This window comes from Fusarium redolens (genome assembly GCF_020744475.1).
Source record: "Fusarium redolens strain MPI-CAGE-AT-0023 chromosome Unknown BKA55scaffold_18, whole genome shotgun sequence".
In the NCBI taxonomy this organism is placed as follows: Eukaryota; Fungi; Ascomycota; class Sordariomycetes; order Hypocreales; family Nectriaceae; genus Fusarium; species Fusarium redolens.
The window spans coordinates 332,081-355,024 of NW_025763681.1; the positions used below are offsets into that span (position 1 = coordinate 332,081).

General features: G+C 47.7%; 11 protein-coding genes across 11 annotated transcripts; 5 read left to right on the plus strand and 6 right to left on the minus strand.

Annotated features, from left to right (window-relative positions):
• Positions 1-3,487: 3,487 nt before the first annotated feature.
• Positions 3,488-5,529, minus strand: BKA55DRAFT_544304 (uncharacterized protein; the record flags this gene model as incomplete). The annotated part of the gene is made up of 7 exons (XM_046190691.1): positions 3,488-3,639; positions 3,734-3,737; positions 3,818-4,060; positions 4,229-4,570; positions 4,652-5,017; positions 5,150-5,222; positions 5,297-5,529. The coding sequence occupies 7 exons, from the start codon at positions 5,527-5,529 to the stop codon at positions 3,488-3,490; spliced, it is 1,413 nt and encodes a 470-aa protein (XP_046044158.1).
• Positions 5,530-5,976: 447 nt separating this feature from the next.
• On the minus strand, positions 5,977-7,031 carry BKA55DRAFT_544305 (uncharacterized protein; the record flags this gene model as incomplete). Its single annotated transcript, XM_046190692.1, has 2 exons — positions 5,977-6,564; positions 6,627-7,031. 2 exons carry the CDS (start codon positions 7,029-7,031, stop codon positions 5,977-5,979), a joined length of 993 nt encoding a protein of 330 aa, XP_046044159.1.
• Positions 7,032-7,137: 106 nt separating this feature from the next.
• BKA55DRAFT_742558 (uncharacterized protein) lies at positions 7,138-7,961 on the minus strand (the record flags this gene model as incomplete). The annotated part of the gene is made up of 2 exons (XM_046201508.1): positions 7,138-7,728; positions 7,783-7,961. 2 exons carry the CDS (start codon positions 7,959-7,961, stop codon positions 7,398-7,400), a joined length of 510 nt encoding a protein of 169 aa, XP_046044160.1. The 3' UTR covers positions 7,138-7,397.
• A 573-nt stretch (positions 7,962-8,534) lies between these two features.
• BKA55DRAFT_667188 (uncharacterized protein) lies at positions 8,535-10,326 on the minus strand (the record flags this gene model as incomplete). Its single annotated transcript, XM_046197815.1, has 5 exons — positions 8,535-8,565; positions 8,935-9,334; positions 9,437-9,834; positions 9,884-9,984; positions 10,261-10,326. 5 exons carry the CDS (start codon positions 10,324-10,326, stop codon positions 8,535-8,537), a joined length of 996 nt encoding a protein of 331 aa, XP_046044161.1.
• A 4,375-nt stretch (positions 10,327-14,701) lies between these two features.
• On the plus strand, positions 14,702-15,608 carry BKA55DRAFT_580233 (uncharacterized protein). Its single transcript, XM_046193943.1, has 3 exons — positions 14,702-15,118; positions 15,166-15,475; positions 15,530-15,608. The coding sequence occupies exons 1-2, from the start codon at positions 14,885-14,887 to the stop codon at positions 15,292-15,294; spliced, it is 363 nt and encodes a 120-aa protein (XP_046044162.1). The 5' UTR covers positions 14,702-14,884; the 3' UTR covers positions 15,295-15,475; positions 15,530-15,608.
• A 163-nt stretch (positions 15,609-15,771) lies between these two features.
• On the minus strand, positions 15,772-16,109 carry BKA55DRAFT_523067 (uncharacterized protein; the record flags this gene model as incomplete). The annotated part of the gene is made up of 2 exons (XM_046188619.1): positions 15,772-15,940; positions 16,039-16,109. Coding segments are annotated over 2 exons (240 nt in total), but the record flags the coding sequence as incomplete, so codon positions are not given.
• A 285-nt stretch (positions 16,110-16,394) lies between these two features.
• Positions 16,395-16,709, plus strand: BKA55DRAFT_544307 (uncharacterized protein; the record flags this gene model as incomplete). Its single annotated transcript, XM_046190693.1, has 1 exon — positions 16,395-16,709. The coding sequence occupies one exon, from the start codon at positions 16,395-16,397 to the stop codon at positions 16,707-16,709; it is 315 nt and encodes a 104-aa protein (XP_046044164.1).
• A 1,285-nt stretch (positions 16,710-17,994) lies between these two features.
• On the plus strand, positions 17,995-19,277 carry BKA55DRAFT_598048 (uncharacterized protein; the record flags this gene model as incomplete). Its single annotated transcript, XM_046196162.1, has 6 exons — positions 17,995-18,025; positions 18,098-18,297; positions 18,386-18,544; positions 18,634-18,736; positions 18,797-18,937; positions 19,021-19,277. The coding sequence occupies 6 exons, from the start codon at positions 17,995-17,997 to the stop codon at positions 19,275-19,277; spliced, it is 891 nt and encodes a 296-aa protein (XP_046044165.1).
• Positions 19,278-20,998: 1,721 nt separating this feature from the next.
• Positions 20,999-22,353, minus strand: BKA55DRAFT_652958 (uncharacterized protein). The gene has a single exon (XM_046197360.1). It carries the CDS (start codon positions 22,156-22,158, stop codon positions 21,190-21,192), a length of 969 nt encoding a protein of 322 aa, XP_046044166.1. The 5' UTR covers positions 22,159-22,353; the 3' UTR covers positions 20,999-21,189.
• Positions 21,810-22,353, plus strand: BKA55DRAFT_580234 (uncharacterized protein). The gene has a single exon (XM_046193944.1). It carries the CDS (start codon positions 22,157-22,159, stop codon positions 22,319-22,321), a length of 165 nt encoding a protein of 54 aa, XP_046044167.1. The 5' UTR covers positions 21,810-22,156; the 3' UTR covers positions 22,322-22,353.
• Positions 22,354-22,636: 283 nt separating this feature from the next.
• On the plus strand, positions 22,637-22,879 carry BKA55DRAFT_522641 (uncharacterized protein; the record flags this gene model as incomplete). The annotated part of the gene is made up of 2 exons (XM_046188596.1): positions 22,637-22,676; positions 22,758-22,879. Coding segments are annotated over 2 exons (162 nt in total), but the record flags the coding sequence as incomplete, so codon positions are not given.
• Between the last annotated feature and the right edge of the window lie 65 nt (positions 22,880-22,944).

Here is a 22,944-nt window from a genome sequence, read left to right on the forward strand (position 1 = left end):
CTTTGAGTGCCACAGCCCTTCAGTAGGTATCTCGACCCACTTTACCCCACGTACAAGAAGGTGACAAAAGCTCCGCCGCAAGCGCAGTTGAAAGGGCTGTCTTCGCCTGTACCTGGGCTACCTCTTTGGCGGTATAGCCATCTAATTCAGCAATTTCAATTGGCTGGCAACCCTCTATAGCGGCTTGAGTACAAGTTGGCCTGTAGCGGCTGATTTACTTACTTTGATTGGCTATATATCCCTGTTGTGACGCTCCTGAAGGGCTGTGGCACTCAAAGGGATACATACTTTTTAAGAATTCTTGAAAAACCCTATATAGCTATAAGCTTTAAAATCTTTTCACACTGTAAAATATGCTGTATAATTAAGCTTTTCTTGATATGTAACGGTTGGAGTTTCCCAAGGGATAAACTAGTTCGTGCTAGGTTTATGTTGGTAGATTCGTAGGGCAAAGGCTGAGCAAACGTTGAATGTCACGTCTCCTGATGATCAAGTAATGCATGTTAGGCTTATTGATGTAAGGAAGTTTTATTGATAGCTGGTGAGCTAGAGTCTATGAAAGTACTAATGAATGTGCTCTATATATTTGTGAGAGGATCATGGCTCATGGTTAGAGAGCGGTGATCCCTGAGCTGGATCGTTAGGGATCATAAGTGAGCCATGGTGATCCGTCTTATGGAGCTTCGTGATCCAAGTGATCCAATAGTGGGGGATCCGTACTCTTGTGGGGTGAATACTACATGATTTGTAGGAAAATAGTGGGGGCACGTGATGTAAACGCGGAAATTATAATATAATAAAGGAACTTTTTTTTAAAAATCTAGGAAAAATACATAATATAGCTATTACTAACGTGCACGATGAGAGATATCCGCCACTAAGTAGGTCTAGACTCTGTAAGACTAGTTTTCTAGTACGGCGCTGAATGATGTGCCACGCGTCAGATAAGAGCTGTGATAAAGGATGATGAAGATTACCTCTAACTCTGGTCACATAGTTGCTCTACAATGCATCCGGACGTGCCTTCGAAGAATTAGTCGCGAAATACAGAAATCTCTCAATAAATACCAAGGGGACTGCAGATAACAAAAATATAAGCACCAATATACTTCATCAGACAACCGAGCTAATTAAAATCCTAGCTATGTACCGGTAACTATAAATCACTATTAAAAAAACTAAATTATTTATTTAATAAAAGTTAATTACTATATTTTACTGTGGACCTAGCTTTTTATCTGATCAATTAGTTCTCAACAACCAAAGATGTCAAACCTAACTACTGAGGCTAAAACCCTTCTTGCCCTTCAAGCTATTCAAAAGAACCCAAGACTAAGCACCCGACGCGCTGTATCTACCTATCAGATTAATGAGCAGCGGCTACGTCGCCGCTGCAATGGCATTCAAGCTCACTGCGATTGGACTCCAAAGCAACGGAAACTATCTGATCTAGAAGAACAGACTATAGTTCAGTTTATTCTTAACCTATATTCGCGACGATTTCCTCCCCAACTATGTGGTGTTGAAGACATGGCGAATCGACTGCTTGCTGATCGCAACGCGTCACCAGTTGGCTAGCGCTGGGCTATCAATTTCGTTAAGCGGCAACCAGACCTCAAGACGCGTTTTCAGCCGAGATATAACTATCAGAGGGCCAAATGTGAAGATCCGACCGTTATTCGCAATTGGTTTAGGCTTGTACAGAACATAATCGCAAAATATAGTATCCGACTACATAATATCTATAACTTTGATGAGACCGGCTTTATAATGGGCATGATTTTAAGCGGTGTAGTGGTTACAAGTGCAGAGAGGCGTGGAAAGCCAAAGTCAGTGCAGCCTGGAAATCAGGAATGGGTTACAGTCATCCGAGCGATTAATGCGGAAGGCTGGGCGGTCCAGCCATTTATCATATTTGCACGCAAAAATCACCTTCGCAATTGGTACCAAGGAAGCAACCTCCCGGGCGATTGGGCTATTGCCATGACCAAAAATGGCTGGACAGATAACGATATGTGTCTCGAGCGGCTTAAGCACTTTGACCGATATACAACTAACCGGTCAACTGGTCCCTATCGTCTTCTAATCCTTGATGGCCACGAAAGTCACCACTCAGCCGACTTTGAGATATATTGTGAGGAAAACAGTATTATCACGCTCTGTATGCCGCCTCACTCATCCCACCTCCTTCAGCCCCTTGATGTCGGGTGCTTTGGGCCGCTAAAAAAGGCATATGGTCGAGAAATAGACCATCTAATCAGAAGGTCTATCACCTATATTTCCAAGACCGAGTTCCTCCCGGCCTTTTATGCCGCTTTTCAAGCTACTATGACCAAAAGGAATATCAAGGGAGGCTTTAAGCGAGCCGGGCTTGTGCCTTTTGACCTAGAAAGAGTGGTCTCAAAGCTTGATATGCAACTATGGACTCCAACGCCTCCAGAAGAGGTAGCTAACCCCTCAACCCCTTGGGTATCAAAGACCCCAAAGACCGTGCTTGAGGCCGGATCTCAGTCTGAATACCTTGAAAGAGGAATAAGAAGACATCAAAGTAGCTCCCCGGAGTCAATTCTAGGAGCTTTGAAGTCTCTTGCAAAGGGAACAATGGCAATTATGCATAAAAATGCCTTACTAGAGGCCAGGGTCAGAGATCTTGAAGAGGCAAATGAGATACTTAGTCGGCGGGGCAGGGCAAAAAGGACCCGCCTAAAGAATAGAGGGAAGATGACTATAGATGAGGGTAGGGATCTAATTGATCAGGTGGATGTGAATATGCAGGTAATGACCGAATTATCGAGAAGTGGTGGTCAAGGAAGTTCGGCGCAACCGAGGGTTCGGCGCTGTGGGACTTGCGGCAAGACTGGGCATGATATAAGAACCTGTCAGGAAGGTATTGAGTCCTCTGGAAATGATTATAGTACTTAATTTCAATGGATCAGATAGTCTGTTGTGTTTTTATTATGATCTAACTTATCTCAAGAAGATTGAGATTTTTGTTACGCATGCTTATCGTGTACGTTATCTTCTTTAAATTTTAATTTGGTTTTGCTTTGCTTTTCTATAACGTTACTCTTATTAGTAATCTATCTTTTATACTATAACTTATATTTATATCTGTTTTTATTATATATGCTTATAATTATATATTTATTATTTTATATTTTTAACCCTCTTTCCCTTCTATTTTTCACTTCTTTTCTTTTAACTACCTATGTTCTTATCACACTTTCGCTGTTCGCATATCCTCCTCAATTTATCTTCATTGATCGCATGCCTCACTACCTTCCCGCCGCATGTAAAAACCCCTCCGCACCCTCTACCTAACCTTCTCTTTCTCACATTATCGGCCACTTAATCCGCCAAAACTCAAACTCTCTCATCACCTTACATCACCATGCCTATCATCACCTCCCCGCTCGGGCATTTCGGTGGTTATGTTTTATATTCCCTTCCTCTAAGACCTATATGCTAATTCTTCCCACGGTCCACTCTATCTGACGGTGCCCCCTATCGTGCCGATAATGCCCTTTACCCTCGCCGCTGTCTTCGGCAACGGCGCTCTCAATCTGTGCCTCAATGTCGATTCTCTTGCCTTCTCCACGGCTATCGACATCCGCATCACCTTTGCACCTCGTCCTCGGCCTATTCACATCGGCTTCATTCTCTACCCCACCCATTGGACACAACGACATGACCAAATAACCACATACGCTACTCAATATAACTTTATACTTACTCTTCTGCTTGTATATCGTAAAATGACTGCTGTGATGACTACATAAAGCACCCCTAGCTTAAAACCAGCCCTTGTCTTATATACCTCCCAAATAATTAGTTCCCATAAAGCATGTGCGTTTGTTCCTTTCATCCCGTGAAACCGCCTTTCAACCCCTAGCCAGCAAAAAAACTCCTTCTTATCCTTAATATCAATACCAAACCCAGTCTTTACTATGTTTTTCACTCGCCAGCTCCGCAACCCCATTAACACAACCGGTAATACCTTATCCTTAAATACACATCTGCCCTCCTCATCTTGCGTTCCCTCACACCAATCTCGCGGCAGCTTGCATATAAAGCAGCATAATAACTCTTTAAACCTGATCTCCTTGCGCAAAGCACCATAATCCTCACCTGCTACTGTCCTGCACCGCTGCCCAGCTTTCTCATGCCGCAGCTTATCCGGTACCTCCCCGTGCTCCAGTCCTTTTTGATAAAGTCGGACGTGACATACCGGGCACTCGTGTGCTGCTTCATCTAGCCACCGGAAAAGCGTCCTGATCTGCATGCCCTCTTCTATGCCAAACCTCTTCCAGATCGCACCCCCTCTCTTACCCCCATTATCATTCCTGCTTTCCTCACCATCGCCAGTTTCACATTCAGCCTCGCTTTCGTTCTCACCACCACCCCCACTATCGGCCTCGCTGCTGTTATCTACCTCCCTGAACGCCTTGCATCGATCACAAAGCGCAGCCCCATCCACGTCCTTGCACGTCTCCCCTGCTGCTCCGTCCATAAACGCCGAAACGACGGCCCGTTGACAACCCGGCGTCGATATGAACGCCTCCATCTGTGCCTGATTGATGCCATCTACAAAGCTGCGATGTTGATCCTATCGCTCCGGTCGTCCCTCGTGCACGATAATCGACCTGACTACCTCGCCTGCCCGCCGCCCTCCTCGACCTGTCTGCTGCACAAAATCCACTAGCCCATACGGCTTCTCCATATGAACCACGGCAACAATCCCTTCTGTGTCGATCCCTGTCCCTAACCCGGTTGTTACTGCGATCCAACGGTTTATTCGACCGTCCACCCAAGCCGTCCGCGCCTCGTGACGGTCCTCTTCGCTCATGCCGCTGTGATGAAACCTGCAACCGATCTCGTCAACTATAGCTTCACACTGCCTCTTTGATTGGCAGTATATGACCCCCTTCTGACGACCCGTCCTATCTCTGTCCAGCTGCTTAATCACCTCAACCGTACGCTCTTCCAGCGTCCCGCCCCCGGCCTTAACCTGTTGAACCTGATATTGAAAATTCAGCTTTATCCAACTTTGCTAGCATCTCGCTGCGGAACCAATCTTCCAACACGACGGGCAGCGTTGCTGTCAGCAGTACCATCGGACAGCCAAACCGATGCAAGCCTATGAGCTGACCAAGCTTAGCTCTGTAGCCGAATATCCATGATGATCGTGTGACATTCGTCGATGAATATTCGCTGCAGCAGCCCTACGCACAACAGCCCGTCGACATACCCTAAAAACTGATTGCTTGAAATGATATCAGCGCTGACGACTACCAACCGTGCTGCCTGCGGCACCTCCTCCCGCCCGGCGTTCATCGATGACCTGAATCGGATACAGTCGATGCCCATAGCCCTTGCTCGCGTGACGAAGTCATTCATAAACGCAACAAACGGCACCACTACGATACTTGTGCCTATATCCCGCATTACCGCCGGCAGCATGAATAATATGCTCTTCCCGGCCCCTGTCAGTAGCACGTTGATTACTGTCTGATCTGCCTTGAACGACATGATCGCCCTGTCGCCTCCGGTCCAAGTAGCATTCGCAGCCCATCAGCCATGCAATCTTCCAACTTCTGCGCCACCTCTTTGTCAGTATTTCTCCGCTTGCGCCTTGACGGATTTGTCGTCGTCGTCGTCGAGTCGCCTGTCCTCTGCCGCCCAGTAGCTTCATCACCCCTGCGGCGCTTACCCTTTGACCCCCCTTCATCCTGCTCTCCGCCTCGGCCCTCTAAAAATTGATGCCACAGCTTGCTAATCTCCTTGAAAGTCGCAATCATCTCCGGCTGAAGCTTGCCCGGGAAGCCGATGTGTACGATGTAGTGCTGCCTCGCGATGCGTATTCCGTCCGTCGACTGTAGATCCTACACGATATTCCAGCTTCCTTCGCAGTCGACCGGCTCACCCGTGATCGGATCAACCTCGACGTTGTCATCATCGTCATCATCCTCTATTCGACTATCCAGCTGCTTCATCACAAGTCCTCAGATCTTCCGGCCCATCTCCACAGCGATCGCCCGGTACCGTCCCACCCCGATCCTCACGCCCGTGCTGGCCTGCATCACGCGCGCGAGCTTCCTTCTGAGCCGTGCGGTATTCCATACCCGCGAGCTGCCATCCCGCCACATGTACTCCAACTGATCTCCGTGCGGCTCGGCAAGCTTGCACTCCCGCCGCAGCACCCGTTCTGCCGGGATCAACCATGATAGGTATGCTGTGATCATCCGCCCGATCGGATCGGGCACGAACCGCGCCACTTTCCGGCTGTTGTCCCGGATCGCCTTCATCTTGTCTAGGTCTGTGACAATCATGACCTGCCCGTCTAGTACAAATATATTCCGGATCAGCTGCTACGAGTCGCAGTGCCGTAGCGTCGCCACCTCCGGTCCCCTGCCTGGGAGCCCGCTCCATGTATGCACGAGCACGAGCAGCGTCTCTCGGAGCAGCCTCAAGTCTCGTAGCCATGTCTGCACCCTCTGCCTCTTCTACCTGTTCCGTGCCGCGTCCCATATCGATGCTTCCATCAGCCTCATCACCTTTGCCGGCCTGGACTCCTGCCAGCCGTTCTTCGGGTTGCTTGCAAATGACTGACCTGCCCCGAGCCGCACCATGTTGTCGGTGATCCGCCCTATATCAATTGTTCCGCTGACCTTCTGCCACGACCCTCCGAAGAGCCTGTCTAGCAGCTTCTGCGCCTCTGTCACTTGACCACAGAGCGTGCAGGTGAATTCTTCGACGCTAAGCTGATCGCCCATGTGGAATAGCGGCTTTCCGTCGTCGGCCAATCGTATCGACGGCTGCCCACCCATCTTCTGGCGGTTACCATTTCCGTATGCCATCCACCCGATGATCGTGCTTATGACGGTGTGAATGCCGACACACATCCAAGCGGCATGCTGTTTCTGAAATATAAGCACCGCCTCGACTCCGACCTCATCCTGATCCCGCGGCTGGGCCTTGAATACAGACTCCAGAAAGAACAGCCGAGCCCACCACAGTACGGCAGCCAGCATACCCGTATATAAGTGCGGCTCTGTGTAGCCCAGCGGTCTTTATCTGATACCAAGTGCTGCACAGAAGCATAATAGCGGGTTTGTGTATATGTTTCCACCGACGTGCATCTTGATCGACGAAACGATAAATCTGAATACAGCTTGATCAAGTGTACTGTGCTGCAGACTAGTTATACCCTCATCACCTATCTCGTCCTCGCCTTCGTTATCATCGTCGTCATCGTCATCGTCCTCACTATCAGCATCTCTATCCCTGCCACTGCAGAACTCGCTATCGTGACTGCTAGGAAATGCATATCCTTCGAGCTCTTGATCGATATCGTGCAGCAAGCTCCACTCCTCATCCGTAAACCGAACAGCCCAACGTTAAAGCGCTTCCTCACGCCCGATGCGGTACAATCTCCAGCAGCAGCTCAAGTAGCAGTGACCGACGGACCGATACTTGCTCATCGATGCCTCCTTGCCTTTGCGGCCAAACGGCATGCCGCTCGGGCCTGTCGCCGTGATACTAGCAAGCCACTGGAGCGTTTCTGTCGGTACGCTGTCAAGTCGCCAGCAGCAGCGGTCTACCTCGCGGTTGAAGCTCTGCCCAAGCCGACCCAGCAATGTCCGTTCACGGATTATTTGCTCGTCTTCCTGCCGGGCCCTCCCGCCTGTCGCCGTCCTCGCCCGTGCCCATTCGGCTACATTATGAATACTGAGCAAGTCCTGTGAGCCAAAGTGCCGTACCCAACCTAACCTCTTTATCTACGGCAAATCGCGGTCTATATCCTCTTCCAAATCTCCCTTCCGGAGTCGCATAGCGTCCTCTTCCTTCAGCCGGGCCTGACTATCGGCAATTATCTTATCTATAGCGTTCTGTCTCGCGGCGCCGTCTCTTGCACCAGACTTCTCCCCAGTTGTTATGGTCGCGCATGCGCAATGCGACATGATAGATCCCTTGGTCCCATACGAGATATCGCTGATGACATCTTAGAGCACGTAGACATGCTTCGATGACTGGTTATATTATCTTGTGGCTACCAAGGGGGCCGCAGAAAAATGTACTGGTAGTCCCATGCCGAAGCACGGCAAGAGATGCGAGGCTCTACCCTTTAGCGCTACACCTGGAGTTGAAACTCTAGATGTTACGGGCTTGGAGGGCTAGCGAGAGGGATACCATACATGGGTGAGTACTTTACTTGTATTGCGATAAGCTATAATCGTCCGTCAGAGTAGTTATTGATGTTCGTCGCACAATAGTGCGGTGAATTCTTTCAACGCCAACGGCAAGACGAACGGTGGTGAGCCGCTAGGTTCAACCTCAACGGCTGATGGTTTGAATTCTATCCAGGAATTAGGTGTAACTGCACCAGGTGTCATTAATATTCCTGTTTGCAGTGTCACAGACGCGCGACAGAACTGGCTGCACTCAAAAGACGGAATAAGAGGGAGCGCAAAATTTCCCTGTGACTAATTAATTATCTCGACTTCGCGTGAAGCGGGATATCTGTAACTCTGCAGTCAACTAACTTCATCTGAACTCGCACATGCACTGGGTAAGGTTGGCGACCGGGATCACATAGGGCGAGGAGGCAGCGATACTTACAACTGAATTCCAAATAAACTGCCAAATAAATTCATGGAATAATACCCAACCCCCTTTCCATTCACTGTTCAGTACACATTTGTGACTTAAAGCGGGTCAAGTCGTCATTCATAAACGTACTCATTAGCAAATTCAAGTAGCTAGATGTGCAAAGACGCTACTGTACGAAGGATCGTCCCAATCCCGCCGCGTTTTATACTTTTCATTTATGCCGACCCTAGTGACCTTACTGTACTAATTACTACTGGCAATGATTCCCAATACTAGCTTTATACCTTGTGAACCTCTTCAGTCAGGACAACATAAGCGCGTAACCATAAGAGGTTATCCATTAAAGGATCGTCAACTTCGACTTTTGCTTCATAAGAATCATAAACCGCGTTGCCGAACGCCGGCAACTGCCTGATAGTCGTGGCTTCGATCGGAAGGACATAACTTGACCACTTTTCCTGTTGGGCCTGAGCAGATATTTGAAAGGAGTGATTATCTGCATGCGCGTGAATCTTCTGCGCCTGAGAGGTCACTGGCTGCTGGGGCTGGCTTATAAGGTTCTGTATATGTTGCTGATATTGGATCATGGACTGTCGGGAGTCCACCTGCGCGTACTCCGGCTCCTTCCCGAGCAGATATTTGCAGAGGCATGCCTGAACCTCGGGCCTAGAAGCCGGCGTTGTAGAAAAGGTACTGGGGCTAGTTTGAATCGGGGCTGCGATGGCTACCGTTGAATACGGTAACTCTATAGCAGGCCTTTCTACTTGTTGAGGAAGCTGGTGATGAGGTCGTGCAGTATTCGCCATCGTTAGAGTCCCTGGATTACTCCGCTCAGTAATATGGTGTATTTGTCCTGACGTAGTCATGGTTCGACGCGGTGTTGGAGCACCGACGTAATAGCCTGGTATGGGTTGGCCGTGAGACTCTCGAGGCACATTTGAAGGAATGCCGTGTCGATTGGCGTATTGCTGTGACATAAGCTGGCCATGGACTGGTTGATCAAAGTCGGCGTACGAAGTCGGGCGATGTATCGGGCCGCGCGGAATCGCTTGGTCCATAGAAATGACATCACGAGGCGACCAGGTCATTGCAGAGTGCTGGGGGGTCAAAGGAGGCTCGTCGTCTTCTGAATCTGAGGAGCAATCGTATAGGATGTCATTGGGATTCATTCCGTACTGGTGCGATCGCCGTTGGTGCTCAACCATCGTAGCTTTTCTGCAGAAGCTAAATCATGTGTTAGTACTAGGGTATACCGAGACATTACTCATCTTACATTTTAGAACAACCATCATAGGTACACTTGTACGGACGTTTGCCCATATGGACACGTCGGTGACGGGCGAGACTTGAGGACTTTGAAACTTGATTAGCGTTCTATAGGCTTATAGACATCAGTCAAGATGTACATCAGAAAAACGCTTGCCGCAATTGTCATGTTGGCATTGGTGCGGCTTTTCTCCAGTATGTGTTCGAATATGAACGGTCAAGGCACTTTTCTGGATGAAGTTTTTACCGCATCCCGAGATCGAGCATGCGTAAGGCCGCTCATTCGTGTGGATTCGAAAATGTCTTTGTAGATCACTCTTACGTTTGAAGCTCTATGTCAACTATTAGATCGCGACTAGAACTCTCAAGGTAAAGACGATGTACCTTTGTGCAGGATTGCCAATCACATTGGAATGGACGAGCGGTAGGCTTGTTCTCAACTAACTCCATGGCTTCTATACTGACTTCTGGGTGGCCTCAACTGGATACTGAAAGGCAATATTGCTATGTTGCTGGTTATGATTTAATCAAGTAACGCCAAACGCCACCACCATCTGTTCATAGGATACCAATAAGGAACTGGATGCTGAGTAATTTGAGGGTTTAGAAGAGAATATTAGATTGAGGAGCCACCAGTATATTGTTGGCTCAAGACGGTAAAACGAAGTCAGCGATTCGACAAGTCTCAAGATAAGGGGCGGCAGTCGATTTGGCAGATACAGCTCGAATTCTTGAACCACAAGGGTAAATATTGAGCCTTAAGCTAAAAATTATGCGTTATGCTGATCGCATATGTAAAACCTTTAGTGTGTCGTGTTTTCAGGACTATGCTCAATAGCGCTACCAGATATGCGAGTGGCAGCTACAGGGTAGCGAATTGCGACGGCCAAGTTCTAATGACCCTGGAGTGCGGTCGTATATGAATCGGTGTAAACCATCGAAAAGGGGTCGATATCAATCAAATAGTTCAATGACATGACTGCTGGCAAATATTGAGCTTAAACTGACGCTTTGCCAGCTCTCGCCCTCTTAGCATTAGCGCTCGGACTTGTGCCGACCCTGACATATCATATCACACGTCGTTCCGTCTCATTAACCTGCCGTGTTGGTTACAGTATGGCTATTACGTACGTCACGCTTAGAACAAAAGCTTAAACAGGGAGCGGAATCGGGCACCGGCACCGGCATCCAGAATAGCCTTATGCAAATGCTTAGGATACAGACGAGGCACACTGAGCTGACCTGATACAGTATCAAACATGAACCGTGCTTAGGGGGAAAGAGAGCACCGAACTCGAGATCTGCGATTTTGGTGGATTTTTCGAAAGCGAGTTCGCCGAATTCCCCCAAACCGTTGATACGGGAGCCCAGCGAGCTGTGTGGCTAGTGATCATTTGCAGACATATATTGGAGTCCATGATGGACCATGACGTGGAGCGTATGTATGTTTCGCCGTAACAGGATAGAGCACGAAGCCACACCGGAGCCTCGTCTCTCCAGGACCCTGATCTGTCCCCACTTGATTGTCGCCATCCCGCGTCTTGCAATTATATTGAGATTGGTAGGTTTATTATCATGGACCTTGGATGTTATGCTTTAGAACACCATAGGTCGCAACCCAAGGAGAGCATCCAAGATTACCATTGGTGTGCTAGCCCTCATTTGATAATGTCCTAAACCTCTGCCAACTGATGTAGTGACAAATTTGCAATTGCATGTCGGCTGTACCCGCATATGAGACAAACCATTTTGTGGATAGGCTGGCTTGCAGAGCTTTGCAGGAAATGGCCATTAGCAGATAAGGATTGTTACAGGATGCTCATTCAATGATTGAGTCCTCTATTTTGTGGCGTACAGCACTCCGTGATAACAGGTTTACCACTTAAAGAGTGGCTTCTTATGTATACGGGAGTCATATAGTCATGGGCGACAATGGATGTAACAGAGGATGCTTCAGCTATAGATGTACACCCTGAACTCAGAGAAAAGCATGGAAATGTTACTGTTATCCGATCAACTCCTACAAAGCCGACTGACAGCCTTGTGAGGAGACCGTAAACCATTTAGCAAGGATCAACTTGTGTAACAGACATGCAATCAGATCAACCTACAAATCGGGAATAGCTCAGTCCCACTGGCAAGGTGCCTAGTCTTGGCAGCTACTTGTAATGGATGCATGCATGGCCATAAAAGATATCATTATTCAGTCTTACGACATAAGTGAATCTCGAGGGAACTACGGCCGGGGAAATCTGTATTTCAGTGTTTTAAACATCATCCCGTTTTGCAGGCTGTCAAAGCGCAAGAATGGTTGCATCGTGTGCCGTTGAATTACGGAGTTATTACGGAGTTATACACACGAAGGCTAGATGTGTGAATGAAGCAACAACGCTAGTACTTATAGGGATTAGCGGAAATTGGCTTAGGGACACGAGCCAGGGTCTTATCAGACATTACGTGTATTCGGTTCATTGATGTGAATTGTGTATTCATGTTGTATTCTGTTGAATTCTGCCCCTTTGGAGGTTTTACCATTTCGGTTGTAATCTTAAAATATCCCTGCTTGCACGTGAGACCCCAGCACCTGTTCAACAGGTCTCCGTGTTGGAGCCACGTTAACTAATTGGTTTACATATTAAGTATATTAATACTTATATTTTTATTATTTACTACCCCCTTTCATCTATGAAGAGATCTCTGTATTTCGTGACTAATTCTTCGAAGATTCATCTGGATGCATTGTAAAGCAACCGTGTGACCAGAGCGAGAGCTAGTGTTTATCGTCCCTCATTACAGCTTTTACCTGACGCGTGGCACATCATTCAGCGCCGTACCAGAAAACCAGTCTTACAGAGTCTCGACCTACCTAGCGACGGATATCCCCCCACATGACATGTTGCTGGTATGACGTACTGCCATCTTGAGCCAATGACAACGACCATTGCAAAGCCACTGTCTCATTTGGTCCGTCACCGCCATACGCGGCAGCCGATATGAGATACATTCAAGCCGCATGTAGCTAGTCTGGCGGTAAGAGGCCGTGGGACACGTAATGGTCCATTTGCCAATCTTTTTAATTCCGGCACCCTGTGCCTTGGTAGAGTCCATGCTCTCGACGCTTAGTTGATGCCAAGCTTTTATGCCAAGACGGGTTCTAAATGCCTCCTGCAAGGTGCAAGAGGAAAGTACACAGCCGTTTTTGGCTTCATTTCATAGATTCTCTACTAACAACTCGAAAGCATAGACCAATAGAAATATACTCTGTACTCTGTCCATATCTCTATCTGGCTCGTATCGAGCGCTTATGTGACAGACTACCCAGTAATTATTTGCTGTCGGCATCAGACTGTCGCCATCTGCGCCATACTGGTTTTGGATTAATACTAATAGCTACGATTATCCACCGCTAAAAACGCACTAATTCCTAAGTCTCCATGCACGTCTGTGTTTTAAGTGGTAACCCTGATCAAGACTGGCTTCGGATCTTTTGAAAGACTTGCAGCAGTTCCTGTCGAGCTCCCTATTCCTCTTAAGAATTGTTATGTGACCACCTGCCTCGATACTCCCTCAATTCACCACCCCATTGTCTTTCAGGGTTTCGTATCAACCCAAACACTAGAATATTAAACGTCTGGTGCATTTACCGCGGTGGCTGCATACTTCAGAGAGAACACGATGAATTGTTAATACGCAGTTCCGGAACTAGTACATAGACAGGAGAGATGTGTACATTTGGCGCCATTTCACGGTTGCTAGCGTCTCTCAGCACCTGGGTACTTGGTCTACTCTAAAAACGGTTAACAACGGGGTGGCTACAGAGATGAAAGCTAAAACATGTCATTGAGGCTAAGCTTGGTAGCTACCCCGCCTCAATTGGAGTGACCAACCCTCAGTTAGCTCAGTCAAAGTCAATTTTGGAAACCTGGTAATGTTTCTTCCAATCAGATGATGCGACTGACGTGCACAAGACTCACCGACGGATGCTATTGCCGCTCAGCATTTCAACGCTTGCCCAAGTCGACGGTCATCATTACACTCAAGACATACTAATTATATATCATTTCTAACTTATTGCGATTGCCAACCTGTCTCGCAAGCAATATCCCGATAATGCGGGCTGACTCGATTGTCTTCCTTGGTGTATAATTGGGATAATTGTTGCTAAACAAGTCATTTGCAAAAGATAACGTGTTTGATAAGCGAGCGACGCACAGGTATGGTAAAGACTGCCAGCCATTGCTAACTTCTCCCGATTGCCGGAGTAGGAGCTGGCTGCTTCAGTCCAGCTTACTTCAGCCCACGCAGTAAGTTATCAGAGGCCCACTCAACAACATGCCCCTTTCGAGATGCTGGCTGTCAATGAACACAAATAATTTTTCGAGCATTTGCAGCACCCATATTTCGCCAAAGCTGTCTCGATCGTCCCCAGGGTAGACGGTAGAGTTATAAGCCTAAACCCTTGATCGTCGTTCAGCCATCCTCCGTCAGTGCGTCCGTGCTGTGTCTGTAATAGGCAGTGATGCACTAAATCAGGCCATGGTTGCATTAACCGACCCCGTAGGTTGGCCTGGTCCCCATTGATCGGCAAGGTGACACAGAACACGATCCAATGACCAGCTAGTATTACGAAACCTTTGAGTTTGCATGGGGTAGTCAAAAGGTGGTGGCGCAAATGCGGTACCACTTTGTACCACTTCTGGATTAGTGGATATGTCATATCTCTTGTAGGGGCATGTTGAGAAGGAGACATCCGGATACATCATCGTGCGAATTATCATGCGAACATTTCCAACGCCATTATTTTCAGCGCAGTCTGAGTTGAGAGAGGTGTTTAGGGCGTTCCAATACTATCGCGGACTCAAGTGCCGCGGCGACCCCTTTCAAGCTCAAGATATATCCCGTCCCTTCCCCCGGTGCCAACTGTCTTCGCGCCGTATCCGACCGTTCCTGGGGATCTCCCGAGCTACAGAGACCATACAGACTGACACCATTGTCCCTCTCCTCCAGCATGTTAATCAAGCCCGAGTGTTCTACCGCACCGGCATGCAACTCGGGCCGTCACAAACCATCGGAAGCCGCCCCCAGGCGCACAATCGAGAAGCGCCACGACACGCAGTTCAATGATACATTTACCGAACTACGGGATAGTATCTCTAGTATGAGAGTTGTAATGGCAAAGGAAGGAGAGGAGAGCGCAATGAAGGATCCGCAAGAAGGAACGCCTAAGCTGATAGGAGATGAGGTTAGTCAGCATCCAATTCGTGACATAATAATTCTTACCTATAATAGGAGGCCGTTATATGTATGGCGAGAGAGTATATTGCGCTCCTCGAGGAGAGGAACAGATCTCTCGTAGAAGAGCACACAGTCCTGCAGTCGACAATTGCTGCGTTTGAGATGTTATTTCCACGTTACTAATCTTCCAATGCATGTTTTGCGCATCGACATGGTCAGGTTTAACATGGATGTCGCGGCGGGTGATGAGGGACTTCTAGGGCCGCCAGGCTATTGGGGGCAGCCGAGGCAAGAGGGAGGGGAGACTGTTAATGTGTTTTGGATACTTAGCCCTGGAGCGACAGGCGCACTGATCGAATTCATTGTATGTTGATCTTGGACAATTGTTGCTCTCCCTAGCTGTCTTGACAAAGTGCGGAAACATCCCTCCTGTGACTAGAGTGGGAGTGTTCTTTGTGGCATTGGTGACAAGCAGGAACTTGTTGGGAGGATAATAGTGATCCGAGAATATAGAACTTCTCACAGACCCTGCTGTGCCAGCTAAAAACCCCGCAACGGCAAGCTGATCAAGTCAGGGGAAGCTAGTTTCGAGTCGGGTTCCAGCTGTTGATGTTGCGTGTCGGTCTCGGGAGAACGACGAAAACTTCCCCAAGAAAAAGCTCAGTGCTTCTCGTGGTTGTCCGAAGCTGTGGTCTGATGAATGCTAGTTAAGTCCTCCAGATATCTCTGCAGCACCTTTTCGTTGCTGTCTAGCTTCTCGTATCCCTTCTCAACTGCCTCAACGGGGTTAAAGATGAGGAGTAGCGAGTCCCGCAAAGTTGTCGCATGCCTATATCCACAGCAACAAACGTTAGTGAGCAGTTCCCGCGAGGGAGGTCCTCAGGCACCTCTTAACGTGCATAGGGAGATTCAATAGGCTTCACTAACCGGTGCAGTTCAGTATGTATTTCACGCTTCAACGCTTCAACTTCCTCGCTCGTCATCCGCGGGCTCATGGCCTAGGCGTCATCCGGTTCAATTGCTGTCTCGGGAGGCTCCCTGGTATCCTTGCCAGGAGCGAGGATGGACGAAGGCGGCTGGCGCCCTGACAATTCAACCAGCCCGGTCATGGCTGGATGTGGATAATGGGAACCGGTAAATATATAGGACAGCAGGAAACTATTATGGGAAGGTAAACCATATGAGAATTGCGACTGAAATGGAGCCGTCAAATATGGGTTTGTGAACCCAGGGGGTGCAGGGATCGTCGATCTTGTTCTGGCTTTACCCAGTCGGTCACCAGCATGGCTTTGCTTGCGGTGATCGCGAATCAAGACGATGGGACCAAAAGATGTGCCGGCTTGGATGTTCCGAGAGGTTGCAGCATGAAGAGGAGAATAAGCATACCACAGGTGATGCCAACAATGACGGGTCTGCTCAGATCAGCCCTCACAACATGGATGCCTTGGACCACACTGAGGACAGATTCGGCTGGTGCTAAGACGCTGCCAGCCATCGTCATTGAAATACACAATATGCCGACAATCTTGAGTATTACCTTTGCAATGCCGCTTTCTTCGAGAAAGTCTGGAGTTCGTCTTCCCGCCGGGGACAATTAGCCAATAGTTCCAGAATCCAGACGAAAAGTGGCCCTTTCGAGTTGGGGTTGCTGTGGATTAATTTATCACACTGGGCGAGTAAGGAGTAGAGAGCAAATGTTCCTAGCTATCATCAGGGAATAGAGGTGCTAAAGGCCCAAGTTGACCATCTTCGACAGAAGAAAAAGAAGAAAGTAAAGCTAGGAAATAGCGAGCGTTTTGCTAACATCGTGGCGATCAGGAATACACATGTGCAAGTCAGGAAGCTTGGAAAGAAATAGACACATGGCGTGGAAATCAGTAAAACACGATTTGAAGACCTATGTGACGAATTTCAGCTAATAATAGATTATAAGAGTGAAATTGAAGGTGTTGATTGATCGCGAAATCGGCGGATTCGGTATTTTCATGGTGTTGAGACGATGGTCACTAAGGGGGAGGGGAGGGGGCTTACAACCCTGTTCCCGCAAAGAGGGAAAAGTCAGGTCTAACACTAACTGGGCCCACCACTAACACTCCTTTCTTAGGACAAATTAGACGGGCGAATCCGTTCCACAACAGGACCATCGCGGTTAGCAACGTTAATACTTTCTAAATAGCGGCTTAAAATCCCACTTTGGATGCCGAAATTTCCGTTGCTTCGGTGGTTTGTATAGAGTAAGCAAAGAAAGTATTAGAAAAGCAAGATGCAGCAGCCGTATTGAGCAAGATCACACCAGACTAATATTTATGCAAGCGCAGCTCAACGAAGTGTACCAGTGGTCTAGTACTCTTTTCTCTATCTTGGACAAGAAAATCCAAGGCAGATAAGCTTTTTGCATACTTTAAGTAATGGGGACACCGTGAGGCATGTAAATTCTTTCTAGAATGCATGCGGCACACCTATGTCACAATATTGCCGGTCGTCAAGCATGTCTGTCGTGTGTCCTCTAGGACCTGAAAAACTGTGATTCCAAGCTAGTGATAAATATCAATCCGCACTATCGAGCTCATGGAGGTATCTGAGTCATGCTAGCTACGCTAGACCATACCACTTTGTTCCGGAAGGCCGTCTTCCGGCCTAATAAGTTGTCGGTTGTGAGCGACTTGCAACGACAGGGTGGTAAAATTTGTGTCTTAACAAGGTCTCTGTCACTCCTTGGTAAGCACAGACATTGCACGGCTTCCAATCTGTTACCCCTTCCCCATATATATCGTATGCTCAGCTAAAGATCTGGGAGGGTTGCTCCTTCACAAACTGCGGTACTCCGCGTTACACTATCAGACAGTAATAAGCTTTTGAGGGCCTGTGTACCTGCTTGGTAGGATGGAAATTTCCACTTCAATCGTGAGCGCTAGTATATTACAAGCTAACAAGAGGCTTTCCTAATTTACTTAACAGGCAATACAAGCAGTCGCACGTTTCTCAGCGTTGCTAGTAACTATCCTATGTGGATGGGTTCGATTCTGCCTAGAGCATCACGCTCTTACGACTCCTGACTGTCTAGTATGGTGCGGATGGATGTTCACTCTAGGGCGGCTTACTTGCTCAATTAAAGTTTTAAACCTTGGAATAGATTATCCTGTTGATTCGGTAACAGGTGCGACAGACTCCGCTGAGCATTTAGAGGTACATGCCGTAGGGGTGGTTGTTCATATTAACTCATAAACAGACCCTCAAACTATGAACCATATGGCTAATGACTAACATATATCAGACCGTCTTCATAGCGTGCTATTTCTACGATATAGGACTCTATTGGCCTAAGGCTTCAATTATTATCTTCTATTGGTGGCTGATCCCGCGAAGGTTCAGGCGTTTGAAGCTAGCACTATATCTTACCACGGGATTTGTGGCGATGGCTTTCCTTGCAACAGTATTGACCGATACTTGCTCACACGCCCTATATCAAACAATTGGTGAGGAACCCACTTGCATGGCGGCAGCACATCTATAGGCTAACAGTTCGACCTCTTGAGGTCGCTCGAGAACCAGCTGGATTCTATATGGAATTCCATTACCGACTTTATCGTCAACTGGGCGTTGAATATCATTACTGATTTGTCACGTATGTTGATTGTGATTGAGTTGTTGCACGGCTCCGACTAACTTATTATCTGACGATTAGTCTTCTGCCTCCCCTTTTTTGTGCTTAACTCTTTGAAACTTCACGGAATCTTCTCCCTAGGAATGATAACGATGCTAATCAGCACTGCCCGCTTTGTTGCATATATCGTAACAGATTATCAACTGGACGCTCCTTCTGGCGGTACGTCTCTAATCACCTTTTACTATTCGTTTGTTGAATGAAAGCGACTTAGTCTAACTTTCATACACTAACCATCCTTACAGATGCATGGTGCACTATCGAAATGAGCACTGCAGTAATCGTTGTCTCTCTCCCTGGTCTTAAAAGTCTTCTCGTACAATCTAGGTCCCCCGGAAATACCACAGACCGCAGCACCAACGGCTACATTCAAACGTCCTCACGTCAACCATCTGGCAATAGGCCCTTCGCATCATGGGTCCGTATTGAAGAGGCCACATTGGACGATGAACTAGCACTGATCTCTTATGGCCAGAATTTGAGTCTAGCTATAACTATTTAGCAGCAATATGTGAACCCGGGCTAAAGAGCTGGAGCCCAGTTTCTTGCATATGGTCTGACCGCTTAGTTACGTGCTAGAAGTCCATAGAGAACCAATCGCGTGGCAGATGTTCGGTCTTCTTGAGGAAGCGAAGGTGCCGGTAGAGAAACTGAAATCGGTTATATGGCATGAACTTAATAAAAGGATGCAAACGGCGTGTTTGGCCAAGCTGGGGGTGTTCCAATAGTAATCGATGACTGTTTCAGTGCGGACGCTTATATAAATTAAGATTCCCAGGAAGAGATAGACATCTCTTATAGTAGTCAACTCCCAGGGCTGAATCCGTGAAGCGGCTGTAGATCATGGTTCTAGTTACGAATAACACCGACTTCTTTTAAACTTATGACCTGGCTATTGGTATTTTGGGCCCATTCCTCGACTAAGTATATACCACCCAGGACCACCTAATGGATAACCCCACCTAATGGATACCTGTGTAACACATGTTTCTAAGACCGTGTTCTTCCCGGCCTTTTATGCCGCGCATCAAGCTACTATGACCGAAAAGAATTATTTTTAAGTCAGCCTTTAGAGAAGCCGGGCTTGTTCCTTTAGATCCAGAAAGTGTGGTCTCAAAGCTTGATGTGCAGCTACGGACTCCAACGCCTCCCGAGGAGGTTACTGAACCCTCTACCCCTTGGGTTTCAAAGACCCCAAAGACAGTACTTGAGACTGAATCTCAGTCTGAATACTTAAATAGACGAATCAGAAGACATCAAAGTAGCTCCCCAGAGTCAATTCTTGGAGCTCTTAAGTCGCTTTCAAAGGGTACTAGAGCAGTCATGCATGAGGTTACCTTAATAAGGAATGAGGTCCGAAACCTTCGACAAGCAAATGAGATACTAAGCCGGCGCCGAAGGGCAAAAAGGACCAGACTACAGAAAGGAGGTATAATGGTAGTCCAGGAAGCATCGCAAGTAATTGATCAGATGGATGTAGATACACAGGTAGTGGCCGAATCATCAAGAAGTGGTGGTCAAGGAAGGTCGGCGCGACCGGGGGTTCGGCGTATGCGGCAATGGCGGGCATAATGCAAGAACATGCCAGGTAGTAACTGCGACGTCTGGGAAAGAGTATAGCGAGTAGTTTTAATTAATCAGATAGTTTGTGGTATTTTTATTATGATTCCTAAGTGCGAGGCCACAAAAAGTGTCACGCTCGCTTATCATACACGTTAGCGTCGATTTGTTATTCTTGTTCTCTCGGCCATCAGAATCCTCTCGCTTTTCTCCGCTTTAGGAGGCTTTTGCCAATGCTCTTATGACGCTGTCACAGTGACATTGTATCACAAGCCTCTGATCGTAGTCTCTAATCGTGGTCTCGGAACATGTTCTCCTCAGCCCTTACAAATGCCACCCATGACTCACAAAGGGTTTTCGATTGACATAATTCACATGTGCCATTGCCGTTACACATGTTGAAGAGAAAAACTATCTTTCACTCTTTCTTCAGCCTTTAGAATTGCGTAGCCATTGGATCGGAATGCGGGGAATAGGGTGACGCAGTTTGCAGAAGTGTTAAACTAGATGGGCAACTACACGCTATGATGCTTGGTTGGCGGGGAAGGACAATCCTGCATCCAGCCAAACCCAGAAAGACTACAAATCGTCAGGCATGTGAAACAGTTCCCTCTTCAGCCTGTCCCCACTTCGCGTATATTGCAGGATTTCTTATTCTTGTCTCTGAAAACAGGACTAAGCCTAAATGCGTAACATGAAATACAACGCTCCAAATACGTGTTTTTTCTTTTTCGTTTTTCTTACCCAGACAAAGACGACAGATGCACTCTTTAATTTGATTCCTCAAGGAAAATACTGCGTCCCCTGTTCAACCAACCACAAGACCCTGCCTTGCGTTTTGGACAATAATGGTGTCAAAGCCATGATGCGCCCGAGAACATGGTTGTATAGCCCTGTGTTAGACTATATAACTCCATTAACCCTCCTTGGGAATTATCGTTGCCACCAATGCCATCACTCGATGGGATTGTGGTGTCCGTGTCGTTGGAAGAAGACGTATTTATCATCAGGACATCCACTGATTTGTGTGCTTCACTCCTAATATATTGGTGAATGAGAGCGCAGTCGCAGTCGCTATGTCTCAAAATCTCTGACTTGAGGTGATAAATTTGCTCAATGAGGTCGTTATAGCAAGAAGAGAGTTGCTGATGCCGACCTTCCAATACTTCCACCTCAGAGGCCAAAGCGTTTTCTTGATCCTGCTTGCGAGCACGACACTTGGCAGCAGCGTGTCGGTTTCGTTCCAAAGCGTTCAGATACTGTCTATTCTTAGCATTATTCAACTGCGTTCTCCTTTCTCGTGGACTCTTTGTGTCGCAAAGCGGCTGTCTTTGTCTGGGCTTTCTCCCACGTGCTTCCTTCTTGTACGGCTCCAGCGCCGAGTGAGCGCGGTTTAGATCTGACGCTTTCAAGGAATCTAGACTTCCTTGACTGTCGTGGTTTTCGCTAAAGTTTGGTGTAATGTTCTCGGCCGTGGGAGTCTCTTGTATGGGATAAATGAATTCAGAAGACTGCTGGACTGTGTATGATGCGAATGATGGTTGCACACTACCAAAGCCAGTTTTGTCCAAGAGGCTGTTAGGAATTTTAGTATTACTGGGCTGTTGGAAGTCTGGCGTTGAGGGATGTGAGCCTTGACAGCCCGTGGAGTTCGTGGTGAGAGATCCAGAAGAGGAAGCAACCCAATACCATGGAAGTAGGCCATCTGGTATATCTTGCCATGCAAGGTCAAAAGAAGATTGCTCCACTCCAAGCTCATTATACCCAAAGAAAGAAGACGTCCTAAAGTAGCCAGCGTCTTCTGTGGCATCTGTGAAGGCCATGGCTCATGTATTATGGGCTTTGTTGTTCCGCCACTTGGAGCTCTCTGGTGATCTTCTCTGGGCGAGGAGGTGTGTAGGAGACGGTTCAATGATCCGGATTTGGATTGTTATCGGCTCAGCCACTCGCTGGATTCGTGGTAATCGGTTCTGTGGGCTTGGGTGACTGGCTTGGCTAAAACCCAGCGTTCTACATGAAAATTCAAGATTATCAAGCGACTGGGCGAGGGGATCAGATTATAATAACGAAAGCTACCCTTGGCAGATTATACACCAACTTCTTAGAGACAGGGATCAGCTAAACTCCAATTCGCTTTCATGGGTATTTAATTTTTCTGTTTCAAACTAATGAAAGCCCAAAAGATCCGGGAAGCCGTTTCTGCTCTCTGCTAAAGGTGCTTATCTTCACTGCCATTTACTGAGTGAAGACCTCGGCTACGCTGCGCCGTGCCCAAAATGGTAACTCTTTGAGTGCCACAGCCCTTCAGGAGCGTCACAACAGGGATATATAACCAATCAAAGTAAGTAAATCAGCCGCTACAGGCCAACTTGTGCTCAAGCCGCTATAGAGGGTTGTCAGCCAATTGAAATTGCTGAATTAGATGGCTATACCGCAAAAGAGGTAGCCCAGTTACAGGAGAAGACAGTCCTTTCAACTGCGCTTGCGGCGAAGCTTTTGTCACCTTCTTGTACGTGGGGTCAAGTGGGTCGAGATACCTACTGAAGGGCTGTGGCACTCAAAGAGATAGCAGGTCAAGACTGTGTTCTGGATCCTGGACCCTGGGGCCT